Source organism: Palaemon carinicauda, chromosome 33, assembly GCF_036898095.1.
Source record: "Palaemon carinicauda isolate YSFRI2023 chromosome 33, ASM3689809v2, whole genome shotgun sequence".
Lineage (NCBI taxonomy): Eukaryota > Metazoa > Arthropoda > Malacostraca > Decapoda > Palaemonidae > Palaemon > Palaemon carinicauda.
In genome coordinates, this window is record NC_090757.1 from 30,102,970 (window position 1) to 30,117,931 (window position 14,962).

General features: G+C 27.4%; 1 protein-coding gene and 1 pseudogene across 1 annotated transcript; one reads left to right on the forward strand and one right to left on the reverse strand.

Annotated features, from left to right (window-relative positions):
- LOC137625913 (uncharacterized) overlaps positions 1–14,962 on the forward strand; it is a 455,952-nt pseudogene that overhangs the window by 121,027 nt on the left and 319,963 nt on the right.
- On the reverse strand, positions 20–3,202 carry LOC137626006 (DNA polymerase delta catalytic subunit-like). The gene is given in 1 exon segment (XM_068357095.1): positions 20–3,202. A coding segment is annotated over 1 exon segment (3,183 nt).

Below are 14,962 nucleotides of genomic sequence, written 5' to 3' on the forward strand. Positions count from 1 at the left end.
TAATAATAATATTTATAACCTATTGTGGCAAGCCAAAACGATCGATAATTTTTTTTTGACCCCAAAAATCTATTTCTGTCTTTTTACGCATATAAAAAATAGGACAGTCACGATTACTGCATATAACTTCTTTAATTAATGATCCTTGACACCTTTGACATTCAGTCCAAAACTGATTGAATTTTTTTTCGAGTGTAGCTAATTTTTCAATGTGGTGTGTATACAAATCTGTTTCGTGTACTTTACAATTATTACATAAAGTGTTATATTCTACATCATCGGGTACTATTTTTCTTTTTAATAAAGGAATTTTACAATTTATACAAGTTGGATGTATTTGAAAAAATTGACTTAATGGTCCTACTCTACTTATTGGTAAACTCTTTTTTTGCGTATGCTCTCCTATTAATATATAAGATTCGGTTTTATCACCGAGAATAGGTTCAAATATTCTAATAAGTGGCTTACTTAATTGATGTTTTAAATAATAATCATAATCTAATGGAATATTATTTTCTAATACATATATTGGATCTTCGGCCCTTTCATAAATAGGACTTTTTTTAAATCCACATATAATAACGTATGGAATTCTATCGCCAAGTTTTGGAGCACTACCGGCATCTCTTTTTCTTAATTTGATGGCTAGCTCATTGTGAATTTGCTTTCCTTTATATTCTTCTGCTTTTTTTGTTAACTCCTTTGTAATAACTAATTGAGAGATGTCAATCTCATTACAAAGTAATTTTGATATGGTTTGTTTGACAAAATTAAGGGCTTCTATTGGGTTTCTATCAATTAAGATTTTTTTCAGACAAGTATTTATGACCTTAGCCACGAGTGGGCAATTGTCTCTACGAATTGTTTCTAGCCCCTTGCAATCTATTTTATCATAAGTATTAGCATTTGTATAATAAAGACCAGCATATCTTTTTTTGTTAATAAGCAAGTAAGGGAAATATATTTTTTTAAAATCAAGTTTGATTGGCTTGATAAAAGACTGAGTCACATGATTTGCCGCCTCCTTGCCCAAATTTATGGCCTCTTCTAAAGTTTCAACTCCAAAATTAATCATAACAGAATCGGTATCACCATATATAACTATAGCATTGTTATATTTTTCTTCAATCTTGTTTTTGGTGAGAGAAATCATCGTTCTTCCAAACGCCGTAACACTTTGTGATATATCTAAACACGGCAATTTACCAATTTGTGCGCCCGTAAAACCATAAACAGAATTAGCCAATATTTTATATGCCAGTTGTCTACCATCAAAGACTTTCTTTTTCCATGGATCTTCTTCGTTTTTTAATGCAATTTTCGCCTTCTTACGAGCAATTAAAAAGGATTCTAAAATTTCTGGAATTAATCCCTTGCGCTTATGACATTTTACAAAATAATTATTAGAAGGTGTAATGATATAATCGTCAGTTTTCTTAGCCATTTGATTAATATATCTTTTATCAATAAAGGTTGTATAACACAGATTATGTGCTATCATTATCGATGGATATAATGATACAAAGTCTAAAGTAACGATTGGAACGTTATAATATCCACTTTTTGGTTCAATAACTGTAGCTCCTTCATATTCAAAACTCTCCTTTTTATCAAACACCGGTAATACTAAATTCTGTTCTTTGGCTTTTCTTAGTATTTGTGAAAAAATTTTAATCTGTTGTCCTCTATTTGTAACATATGATAAAGGAATGCCCGTTACGCGTGCCATTTCTATATAATTGACTACACACATCAATTTATTCAATAATTTTAAAGGAAGAATAGAATCTTTTAAACAATATTCAGCCAGTCTTTTTCTAGTCTGATCATTACCATTTTGTAATTCAGAAATTATAGAATGATGAACATCTTCTTTTTGTTCGTTAAGAAAATGATAAGATACAGAATTTAAAGTATATGACCGAAGTTTGTGTTCTTTTAGTATTATTGTTAAAAGGTCCATTAAACACCGTCCATCTATGTTAATGATTTTGTTATTTCTTTTTCCTGTTTGTTTGTTTTGGGTTATGGTATCTAATATTGTAGATTTTATTCCTTTTACCCTTCCTAAATGAGCAAATACTGGCAAGTTTAAATGCTTGGCGCGGTTAAGTAAATAAGGTAAATCAAAATTATTAATATTATATCCAGTAATGATATCGGGGTCAATAAACAATAGAAATTTTGACCAATTTTCTAACATTTCTTTTTCTTCCTGAAATGAAAAAATTTTAGAGCCCACAATGGGAGCACAACTATTCAAAGTAAAAACAACACTTATGAATGGCTCAGTCTCTCCGTGCCGCGTAACAACATTTCCAATTTGTATGACCGGATCTATTTCGGGTTCTGGAAATATTCCCCGTCTTCCCCCACACTCAATATCAAAAGATAATATTCTGAGTGGGGCAATAGACGCCCATTCTCCTTCGGGTTCATAAATAATTATTTTTTCCCACTCAAAAACGTTAACCTCTAATTGACAAGTAGTATTTTTAAAATTCGTCTCATTATTTTTTATTTCCCACTCACCAATAGGTAACTCGATCCAACAACAACCAGGCATCTGAGCATCTGTCATAAATCTAAGTGTAAAATCAACATTTGATTCGTAAACCCGAAAGTGAGTGGGATATTTATCTATCACTAACCCATTTTCAAGAATAATCTTAGCTATAGATATTAATTTTGGTAAAGCCACAGTAACTTTAAAAAAACACAATGATGACGATGATTTTTTTTCTTGATATCCATATATACTTTGTTTACACACCCTATCTACACTTAATACGTATTCCTTTAATTTAATTTGATCTTTTGTTTCATTCAAGTAGATTTTTCGATTCAGAGCCCTTTTTATTTGGTCTGAATATGAAACTTGTTTTTGTGAATCTAATAAATTCATAGAAACTTATATATAAGGAAAAAATCCAAATACATTACAACAAATAGTATTCCCTATATCATTTAATCCAAATAATCTTATTATGGGTACCTGCTGCTGCTGCATATTATAACCACCACATTCCTTTTTTCTTACCGGATAACCAATATAATAATCAATATCCATCTGCTGAAAACACAATTTATTTGTATTGGGAGTTGATAATGGTGCTGCTGGCCTATTCCATTCTTGGAGGAACCTATTTTTATTATCACCATTTTCAAAAAACTGCCGCAATTTGCTTATTTTACAACTCATTTTGAATTATATCTTATGAAAAACTATTAGACGTAATACCAATTTCATGTAAAGCCATTTAAAAATAAATGGCTATATATATATATATATATATATATATATATATATATATATATATATATATATATATATATATATATATATATATATATATATATATATATATATATATATATATATATATATATATAAATATCTTTTAAATTAACAGGAAAATAAATTTATATTAAATTTGTAAATTGGATACCTTTTTTGTTATACTAAAAAATGGCAACATATGCATTCCTTTTAATAAAAAATGTTTACAAGAAGAACAAAACATAGATGATGTTGATAGTATTACCTATTATATGTTAAAACCCAAAGACTTGGCCTCACGGATGACATATAATATAAAAAAACATAGCCACAAATTTGAAAAAATTATTATTTATTGTATAACTGATATGATAAATTCGAAAGAATACGCTATTTTTCCTGAAGTCGGCTCATCTGGCAATTATTTCATGATGAGTGTTTATGGATTTATTAATATATTTTTAAAAGAAATTTATAAAGAAGATATTTACCAAGACGTAAAAAGTATAATTGGTGTTTTCATCACCACAGAAGAGATTTATGATTAGGGTAAAATACCCCCACTTTATAATGCGGTCAGTTTAGACGATGAAAAAGACGAATTAAAAAACGAATTTGAACGTGGATCGTTCGGGTTGTGTTCCGAGATTACAATTTACCAATATTTGTTAAAAAGGCATTCAATAGCAACAGAAGAATTGAATGGTTTGAAAGAGGTGAAAAGGTTGATATTACAAAATAAAGATGATTTTGTTATGCGGGTGGATCACAAAGTTATACCTTATATTAATAATCAAATGTTTGATGAAAAAAAAGTATCCCTTAAAAAATAATCCTTTCGGTAGATATTTCATGATTTTCATGAAAACATAATAAAATATTATCATTGTCGATTTCATTAATATCATCATTCGTACGTGTAAACATTAAATTAGAAAAATTAATACGCCCGAATGATAGCAAAGTATTAAATTGAATATTAATATTATTTATTATTTCATCTATTAAATTTGCGTTAAAACAACATTTTGCATAAGAAATGTTAGAATAAGTATCCGAATTTAGACGACTTAACTCAACTAGCCTCTGCCTGTGTTGTTCGGTTACAGAATATTTAGAATGAAGAGAATTATTGGAAATGATAAAGGACAGGAAAAAAAGCTTCGAATTAGTATTATTTTCTTGTTGTTTTCTAAAAATTTCTAAAAGGGACACAAATAACATATAATCATCTAACCACGTTTTAGGATCTAGAAAAATTATAACAATGAAATTATTGAAATAGTTACAATTCAGGTATTTTTCCAAGTTGTATAATTCGTCCTCTAGAAATAATTGTTTATTGTTTTTTTTAGAAATGTTTATATATAAACCAAGATTTTCATCTATGTCCTTTAAAATCTTTCTTTTCTTTATTACTTTTTGGTTATTTATTATTAATATCAATGTTTTTTTGTTTTTATAAGAAGGATTATTATTATTTCGGGGTGTGGTATGAAAATAATGATTATATGTTGTAGTGTTGATATCATTGTTGTTATTTTTTGGATAACAATAACAACAAAAGGAAAACATTTTTTTTAATATTAAAAAAAAACAAAGTATGATTATTTCTGAAATATTATTGTGGGTTATATTTATAATCTATGTAGGACTTTTCTGTAATTTATTACAAAAACACTTATTTAAAAACCCTTTTGATGAATTATATCCTCCTATTGGTTTTTATTTTGCATCGCCTATATCAAATCAATATTCTGATCATTCATATTATAATGTATCGGTGTTTTCTAGTGAAAATGAATTTACTCTTGATTTCATGATTCATATTATGCCACAAGATTTGTATTTCTTTTTGAATGATAATAAATTAATTTATCATCCCAAAGAAGAAGAGTTATCTGAAATGTGTGATCACGAATTTCGAAAAGCCTTTCTCGTTTTATTAGACAAAAAGGACGATGATTCAACGGATGTCATATATACTCAAAATATATGTCACAGAAAATTAGATTACTTAAAAAATTTATACAAAAATAAATTTTTTTACAAAACATTTGATAAACTACAGAATCCGGAAACGATAATAAATTTAATTTTGAATTTGGTAGACAAGGGAAAAAGTTTCAGAAAAATTCTTAAACATGCCAACAGATAATAACTATTCACGGGAAAAAGAAGCAAAATTGTTAACTGAGATGAAATATTCACCTTCACATGATATGTCAAAAATAATAACCGAAAATGGAGAGACTTTTATGCAATTAGATTCTATGTACGAGTATTATGACTACAACAGTGGAGCAAAAAAACAAATTGTTAATTTTTAAAAGGACGTCGAAATCATAAATTATTCTAATATTAAAATTGCCGACATTGATCATAATTCAAAGAGCAAACTACCGATTTCACCTTGTTTATTAAAATTATATTCAGGAAAAATAGTAGTTTTCATTCCTTATTGTGAATTAATTGATATTAGTCAAATTTAATTTGGAATATAATTCTAAAAATTTGATGGTAGATATAACACAATTTCCGTTTTTATTTTTGGGTAAAATACAATTGTTGGAGAAACATATGTACAAGTGGTTTTTTTCGTATAATTTTCCTGATTTTGAGTAAGAAGTCTTAAAATGTTCATGAAAAGGACAATATACATTTATAGTATCATTATTAATATCATTATTATCATTTTTCGTGTTGTTGTGCATATGTAAAATATTTTTACATTTCTGGGTAGCCGACGAAAAATCATTTGTTTTGTTGTTCTTGTAATGATTATTTTTCTTATTATTATTATTATTATTATTATTATTATTTCTTGGAAACTGTTTTATTTTAAGTCTATAGAATTTTTCATCGTCGACATATATTTCTTCTAATGAATAATTTCCCATTATTATTATGATGATGATGGCAACAAAGAAGAAGAAGAAGAGTATAATAAGTATTTATTCCAATTTGCAAAACCCTTTATACTTAATCCTCAAATAACTTTCAATAACCCTTTTAAAATTTTCTGATAAATTTGAAATTATTTCATCATATTTTATATTTTCCAAATCAATGTGGGTTTTATTTGTTAGAGTATTAACAATATTGTCATGAGAGAACTCTATATCTTTAGGATGATATACCAATTCACCGCTCATGACTACTGATGTATAAATTGAATCTTTGGGGTCTGGTATATTGAAAGTTGATAAAACGAAGGGCAGAAAAACACTTGGATTGATTATTATATATATATTTATAACATTATTGGCGTCATCATAATTTAATATAAAATAATAATAACGTGGGGAATTATTATCCTTGTTTTCTTGATTGATTCTCAATTGTCCTATTATATCGAATTGTTTACCTTCTTTGTGATTGAAATATATTTTATTTATATTATTCGAAGAAAAACTGTTTATTATATTTTTTTTCTTATTGTTTAATAAACTTTTCTCTTCTTCTATTATGAGGATATTTTTTTCGTTTTGGTTCATAAATTCATTTATTTTATCAACAACGCCCATACTAAGTTTCGTTGGGGAATAAAATATCCCATCAATATACGTTGACATTTTTTAAATTTAATTAAAGAATGGCAGAAAAATCATATGTATACGAATTCAATACAACACCACATCATATTACTGAACGTTTTAAAAAAATATTTGAAGAAAAAACCTACAATACAGTAATATTAGGTATAAACAGATTTTACGTATGTCCTATAAATATACCAAAACATATGTTAGAAAACAAAAACAAAGAGGATTTTTTAAATTATGGTAGTATTAACAAAATCTATTATATATTAGAGGAAAACGAACGAGACACGAGTGTTATAACTGTCATGTTTAAAACCGATCAACATTTTATAAATTTATATTTAGTATTTAATAATAACATCATTGATTATAAGAGAAGTTACATAATCATGGGGCGAGACCCCTCCTTAAATATATCTCTAATGATTCCTTCCCTTCTCTCGAAAGATGATGATTGGAAAACGTTATTTTATGGTGTTTTTTTGGAGGATGGGATTCATATAATGTCTCCTTATTTATTCCAAGAATTTTTCAGAGAATATACAAATAAAGTAAATAAGAATATATTGTATTTTAATGTAAGAAATACAAAAGGAATAATGAAAATGTTATATTCTGACATAGTACCTATTCCATACATCCCTTATTTTTATCACCTGGTTTTTTACGCAGAAGTGGAATATATTTTACAAAAAGATGAACCAGAAGAAGATGACCCATAAATTAATATTGTTAATAGTAATACTCATAAAAATGGTAGAAACTGAAACCAAAAAATGTTTTTATATATATATTATATATATAAAGTGGATACATAAAACACTTGGGTCAGTTGGCCAATTATTTTAATAATCAACTAAAAAAGAAACTCAATTATATGGAATATGGGATTCGCGTTTGTACCCATCAACAGATGACCATCGTCTTGTTATATATTCTAAATTTTGTAATAATATTATGAACGCTTCAAGTGGATGTTCGGAATGTATCGAAAATTTGTGTTCAGTACAAATTTTATCTCTTATTCAACAAATTGCAACGTGGGCAGTAACTGATGGAGGTAAATTTACAAATGGGGAACAATATCTAGAATCAATAGACACTAACACGAAAGATACAGAAGGAAAACCAATATTTCTGTTATTTATTTCTATAGCTAAAATCATGCCACATGAAATGGCAAATATATTCATGCCCGCAGTAATTGATCATTTTTGTCAACAAATTGGTAAAGAACAAATAGATACAAATTCTTTGAACCAAAAAATTAATTTTCATATATTATTTGATACATTTTCCCTTTTGGTTATTGCTAAAACATTAGACAACCTTTCTCATTGTTATCAAGGTTTATTATACAATTATTTTTTTAGACACTCGTGGGAGGTTAGGTTTCGTATAAACAGACTTAACATAACAGAATGGTATATTAATCCCCATCGCGTATTTTATGATGTCAATTTATGTTATGAACTAATAGAGCGATTAATGTATAAAATACGTAAATTGAAATTACCCGCTATTATTGGATGTTTTGAGCCAATTTTAAATCCAATAGCATTTTGTTTAGAGTGGATGATTGATGGATTTTTTCATGTTATAGGGCCCTGTATTTTAGCTGGAACTCGTGATTGTAATTTTTTGAAAGTAAATGGGGCACTAATGCGTGGCCTTATAGATGTTACTACACAGATAGATATTGATCCAAAAACAAAGACATCCTTTTTAGCCTTTTTGGGACATTTATCAGATGCAAATTTTGAGCAGGTTATTACTAATTGGTTACCAATATTTTCCCAAACAAATCAAAATAATTTTGATCATTGCTCTGCTGTGTTAGAAATGTTGGTCGAAAATGTTATTCGTGAAGGAAATTTGGCACCTCTTATTTGTGAAAACAAAGAAGATATAGTTGATAGTTTTGAATATTTTTCTGAAAATAAGTGGTTGTGTATGTATTTAAATTCGAACAAAATGTCAACCACCACCCTTGAAATGGCTAAGGTGGCCATATGGAACGAGCATTGGAGATTATTCAGCCACGTATTAGAAGATGGGAATTTTAGTCCAGGAATTATAAAACATTTAGCAGTATTTTCAAGTAATAAAGTTATTGGAATTGAGAAACTATTGAATAGATATCATACGTGGTTACCAAAAACGCCAGTGATACCGGAAGGATTAACTTTATTGCAATATTGTATTAAAAATGAGGTTAGTAATTTTTATCAAATATTAAAACTAATCCATATAAAAAATAATTTGAATGTTCCTGGTTTAGATGGGCTAACTCCCATTATGACCGCCTGTTGTGTTAAAAAAACAAATTATTTTCAACTTTTATTAAAAGCTGGGGCCTCTTGTTTTCTAAAATCTTCCACATTAAATCAAACAATATTTCATAGGATTGCTACAACAAAGGGTAATAAAAAGTTACTATTAATATTGAAAGATTGGCAAGATAGAAATCCACTTATGTTGCTTCCAGATATAGAAATTAGACAACGCGATGGAAATTTGACGGCACTACAACTAGCATTACTCTTAAAACGCAACGATGTTGCCAGGCTTTTAATGTCTTTGTTTCATAGCTCACCCACGTGTTTATTTGGTAATTCCAGCATATTTAATACGGCTGACATGATGTTTCTTTATAATAATGCTACAGGATTACAAATAATCAAATCAGTATCATCATCGTTCATTCCCAATTTAACACGAATATATGGTTCATATTTGGATGGGACAATAGAACGCCCAACCAATATGGAAACGTGGCCAGTGTTTATATTTCCGTGTGAATACATTTTGAAAACATATGATTTTCCAATGTCCCAAACGAAGAATCAATCCGTCGCGCTTTGTGGGGTTTAAGTGATAAACAAGATAGTGAATGGGTAACCAATGGGGAAATAGAAGGAAAAATAGAAAGTTGTCCAATTTGTTTAGATGACTTGAAAAAGTATTTTATAACAGTGTGGTCACAAGTTCCACCCATTTTGTTTATCTCGTTACTTTTCTTATAATAAAATTTGTCCAGTATGTAGATATGATAAAATAATAAATCTTCCTGGTGTTTGCAACCAGAATAAATATCCCGCCAAACCACCCCCACCACTGTTAAACGAAAGACTATTAGTTAACCCCCCCCCTCAACTAACACAATATTACCTTATAGAATTCTTTATAATACAGTTCATTTTTTTAATAGTTATAAATTTATCCCACCTTTTATTTGTGGACACATTTTTGAATGCTATTTCCTTGTACATCAAGAATGGGTATCTGAAACTAAATATTTTAAATAAGAAATATATATTTGTGGCACATTTTATATACATACCTTGTTATATTTCAAACAAAAATATAACAATGAGGAAAGAATATCTTTACAACTTTAGCTTGGAAACTCCAGAGATTTTGGGGTTTGTTTTATTTAGTAATAATAATACATTAACGGACCTGGGAATAAAAATATTGTCAGCGTATGCGGCGCATAAATTTTCCATGAAATGTAATAATGGATATTTTTATAAAGTATCAAAATTAGAAAATGAAAAACTATTGACTGAAAGAAAATTATTAAAACAGGTAATTTTAACCTTTGATGTTATATTGGTAGAGATGAATGAAGAAGATAAAATGAATTTGATTGTTAGAGAAAATGAACAAACAATGATGATGGTATCACAAGAAAGAGAATATAGAAGATTTATTAATGAGAACCACCCATTATTAATAAAAAAATTTAAGGGGTCGTGTAATGATCTTTCGTGTATGACGTTCTATAGCCGAGAAATAGAAATCCTATTTGATAATTATCGTTTGTGTATCAATCCAAAAAAAAAAACGTATAATATTCAATATAAGAAAATGAGAGAAAAAAAGGAAACTTTTGTACGAAATATATTGACTCGTGAAATGTTATATATAAACGATGAGGGTCCCGTGTATAAAGAACCTTGTTTCATTATATTGGTAAATAATAACAGTATCATAGGTTTAGCTTCCTTTTTAGAATATAATAACTTTGCTGTAAAGACAGTTTTTATTGAACAAGGCCCCATAAAATTATATCAGCGAGTACAACCCGATAATTATACACAATCCTTTCCATTTATTTTAGAGTACTAAGAAAGTTATGTGAATAAACAAACTTCTGATATATTGACTTATTTTGCTATGTGTTGGAGATTGAATGCTTCTGTTTCTAAAAATGTAAACAAAATTAATAATGTATTAGATAACTACATATCTGCATCGAGTAAACCGCACCATGTAATTAATGAAACCACAATAAAAAAAACCTAATATATTCATGAAATTTAATGGTATTCCCGCTACATTAACATTTTACACTTATCATTTTGTGATAAACAATGCAATGATGAGTGAATCTTATGAGCACTGTATACCCGATAATATAGTTTATATATTGAAAGATTACATATTTTTAGTTGAATGTAATTTATATAAAACTAAAAATCGTTGCGTTATCCCAAAACCCAAACCTATGGTTATTATTGATATTCAAACAAATGCATTTATAGCAGAAGATAGAATGAAAATTATTCAAGACTTAAGAAATTCCATAGCTTCTTATTTATATGATTACTTTATATTTTTTCAAGGAGAGACGTGTAAAGGGATTTCTTTATGTGGATCTTCACAACCAAAAAATCAGGTCAAAAAGATGATCGATAAGAATATTTACGAAGTAAAATTAGATGCTTCTTCATCATCAAACGAAATTTCTGATATTATTAGGGAACGCCCAGATAAATATAAACCAAACAGTAGTTATATGATTAACATTATACGGGCACTCCAAAAAATGAATTGAAGTGTGTTAATTAATAAATAGACGAAGAAAAATTATTAAATGATGTATAATAAAACACACACACATACACATATTTTAAGAAATTGCATAAATGACATATATTTTAGATACTAAATGGTAATAAATATCATTATTAAAATACAACAAAATCCATCATGTTTTTACATTTGCTAGTATTAAAATTTTTAATTATATGGTTAATTTGAATTAATCTATTGATATTTTCTTTTAAATTTTTCGGTAAAAGCCAAATATTTTCATGTGACAATTGAAGAAGACATAGATATTCTAACGTTTGGGGCCTTTTAAACAACTCTCGTTCATTTTCATCCAGGAATTCATAAATTGTTTTTGTATTATGGTGAATTTCCCAATTCCAACAATAACTATTATTATTTGACGAAAAAATATTAGCAAATGTATTAAAGTGGGATGTTATAAACATTTTCCCACATATAAGCGGATAATCATGATTTAAAACTTTTTCAATAGTATTAACATTCAAATTTATATAAAGGTTTAAATTATCAATATATTTTGACCGGAAAGACAATATGTAATTAGTCTCTTTGTACCGTACGTCATTATTGTCGTTTAGGTAGTTTGAATCGAAACCAATAAAGTATAATCGATCAATTTGACTAGTTGTTAATTTTGATAAATTTATATTACTCTTCATTTCCCAAGGAATGACTATTTCATCAAAAAAAAATATATAATTAAAGATTTGAAGATTTATATAATTGGATAGATCTCTAATTTCTATTATATCCGTATACAAACTTTTGAATTCGTTACAATAAGTATTATCAATATTCATTATTTATATATGTTTAGATTTTAAATAGATAACAGAAACTAATCCAAAGTTATTGTATAAATACCAAAAATTGTAAAAAAAAATAATTTTTTTTTTAGATTATTTTCGTTGTTCATAACAAGACTATCCAAAGAAACAGCTCTCCTATTTTGACTTGTAAAGTTAAGTTTTGTTTATATATATGGCCATTTTTATCACTTAATATATATGAAAAAAAATTCCAACCTAAAATTAAAAAACCTCATGATGGCCCAAAATAATAATAATAATAATAATACTAATAATAATAATAATAATAATAATAATACTAGTAATATTAATAATAATAATAATAATAATAATAATAATAATAATAATAATAATAATAATAATAATAATAATAATAATAATAATAATATCGATTATATGATTCAGGCCCCATTTAACCAAACAAGAATAAAATTATATAGTATACTTATATACTACCAAAATTTCTTAATATACTATAAGAAATTTTATGAGACAATAATGAAGCCGGTCAAACATATATCATATAGTATAAATTATTCTCCTTACTATAAAACTCCTATACTCCCTATAAAAAATATGCAATTTTTCAAAGCTTTTAATCGATCTAAATATCCCCCAAATACCTTAATTGTATTAGAAAATTTTTATCCTTATCTTCGAGCGATAAAATTAATAATTGAATCTATTATTGATTATGAAAGTAGATTATCTAAATATAGAAAACATTTACAACATAAAATTACACGCGCAATTCAAATTCAAAATAATTTTAGGCAATTATACCGATATTTTTTAAATATAATTCATTCAAATGGAAACGAGTATGATAAAGATTATCAAAAGGTATTATATAGTTTCATTTCTCAAGTTGAAATATAAGCAGCAAATGTGTTATTTTATTATATCTAAAAAATATGAATACAACAACATATAATAGTAAAGATAATTATGGAATAAATAATCAAAGTCCATATCAATATACTCAACTTCAACAACCACCACAACATCAGATATCACCATTTAATAACAACAACACCACCACCACCACCACCGTCGATAACAATCCGGTTCTGATACCACAATCATCTATTCCTTCTGCTGCTACTGTAATTCCGCAAGCACAAGCACAAGGTAATACTAATAATTATTACCACCACCACCAACAACAACAACAACAACAACAACAACAACAACAACAACAACAACAACAACAACAACAACAACAACCTTTTCTAAATCCTAATAATCTACCTACAAATTTTGGTGATGGAAAAAATCCACAAAAAGAAAATATGAACGAAGAAGTTTTGAATACATTAATAGAGAATTTATCTACTCCCAAATTAAAAAGTTTAACACAAGACTTGGAAAAAACATTTAGTCATTTACTATATGAAATCTTTGATAATGGTATAGAATTTTATATAACAAGTCAAATTAAACAAATATATACAGATCATTTAAATAGAAAAATAAATGAGCGCCATGAAAGGGTATTTGAAAGCTTTTGTGCGCCTTGTACTTATCTAAAACTTGGTTTGCTATATGAAAATATTGAAAAACCACTTCAACATACATCCTGTAATATGAATCCAACGAGGCATGGATATGAAAAGTTTAATATGGGTCCATTTATCCATGGTCGATCCATTTTTCGAATAAACTCTAAGCTGTATCCACCAGAGAATACTGGTTTTTCTGAAACCATTGCATTTCCTCCCGGGGTTTTAATATTTCCAAATAGTAAAATCTTAATGCAAATATTAGCAATGAATCATAATAGAATTTGTAATGGAGTTAAAGTCTGTATGATAAATTCTAGCGAAGAACAAATATCAAATGGAAAAGTTCTTTCAAGGTTTTTAGCCAGAAATAATACACTAGGATGTGGATATTATGTAAGAGATAAAAATGTTAATATAAGAGATTTAAATAAAAGAAAAAATACCCACCAAAATAAAAAGAGTAAAATAGAGAATAACAATATTGGAATAATACCAGAATTAAAAAAGTTTTTAGATGACTATAACAACAAATCTGATGCCGAAAGTGATGTTGATAATACCAGTAGTAGTAGTAGTTCTAAACGCAAACATAAAAGGAAAATAAATCTTGGACCATTTAAAACCAATTCTTATAGTAGCAGTAGTAGTGATGATGATAATGATGATGATGATAATAACAATCCTTATAATTTATTTATAAAATCCGTTGATAGTGATGATAATTTTGATATTGATAATATTTTCCAGAACGGAGAACCCCTGAAATATGTTTTACCGGGAGATAATCCTCAAGATCCTAGAGATATTTGTATGAGAGTATTCGATTTAAATCCCGTACTTATTTCGTTCATTCGAACCATGATGAATATTCAAGGACAGTCAGATAAAAACCACGAAAGGAGTATAATGACTGTTAATGAGGATAAAAGCAACAACACCTTAAAATATTTAGACAAAAAG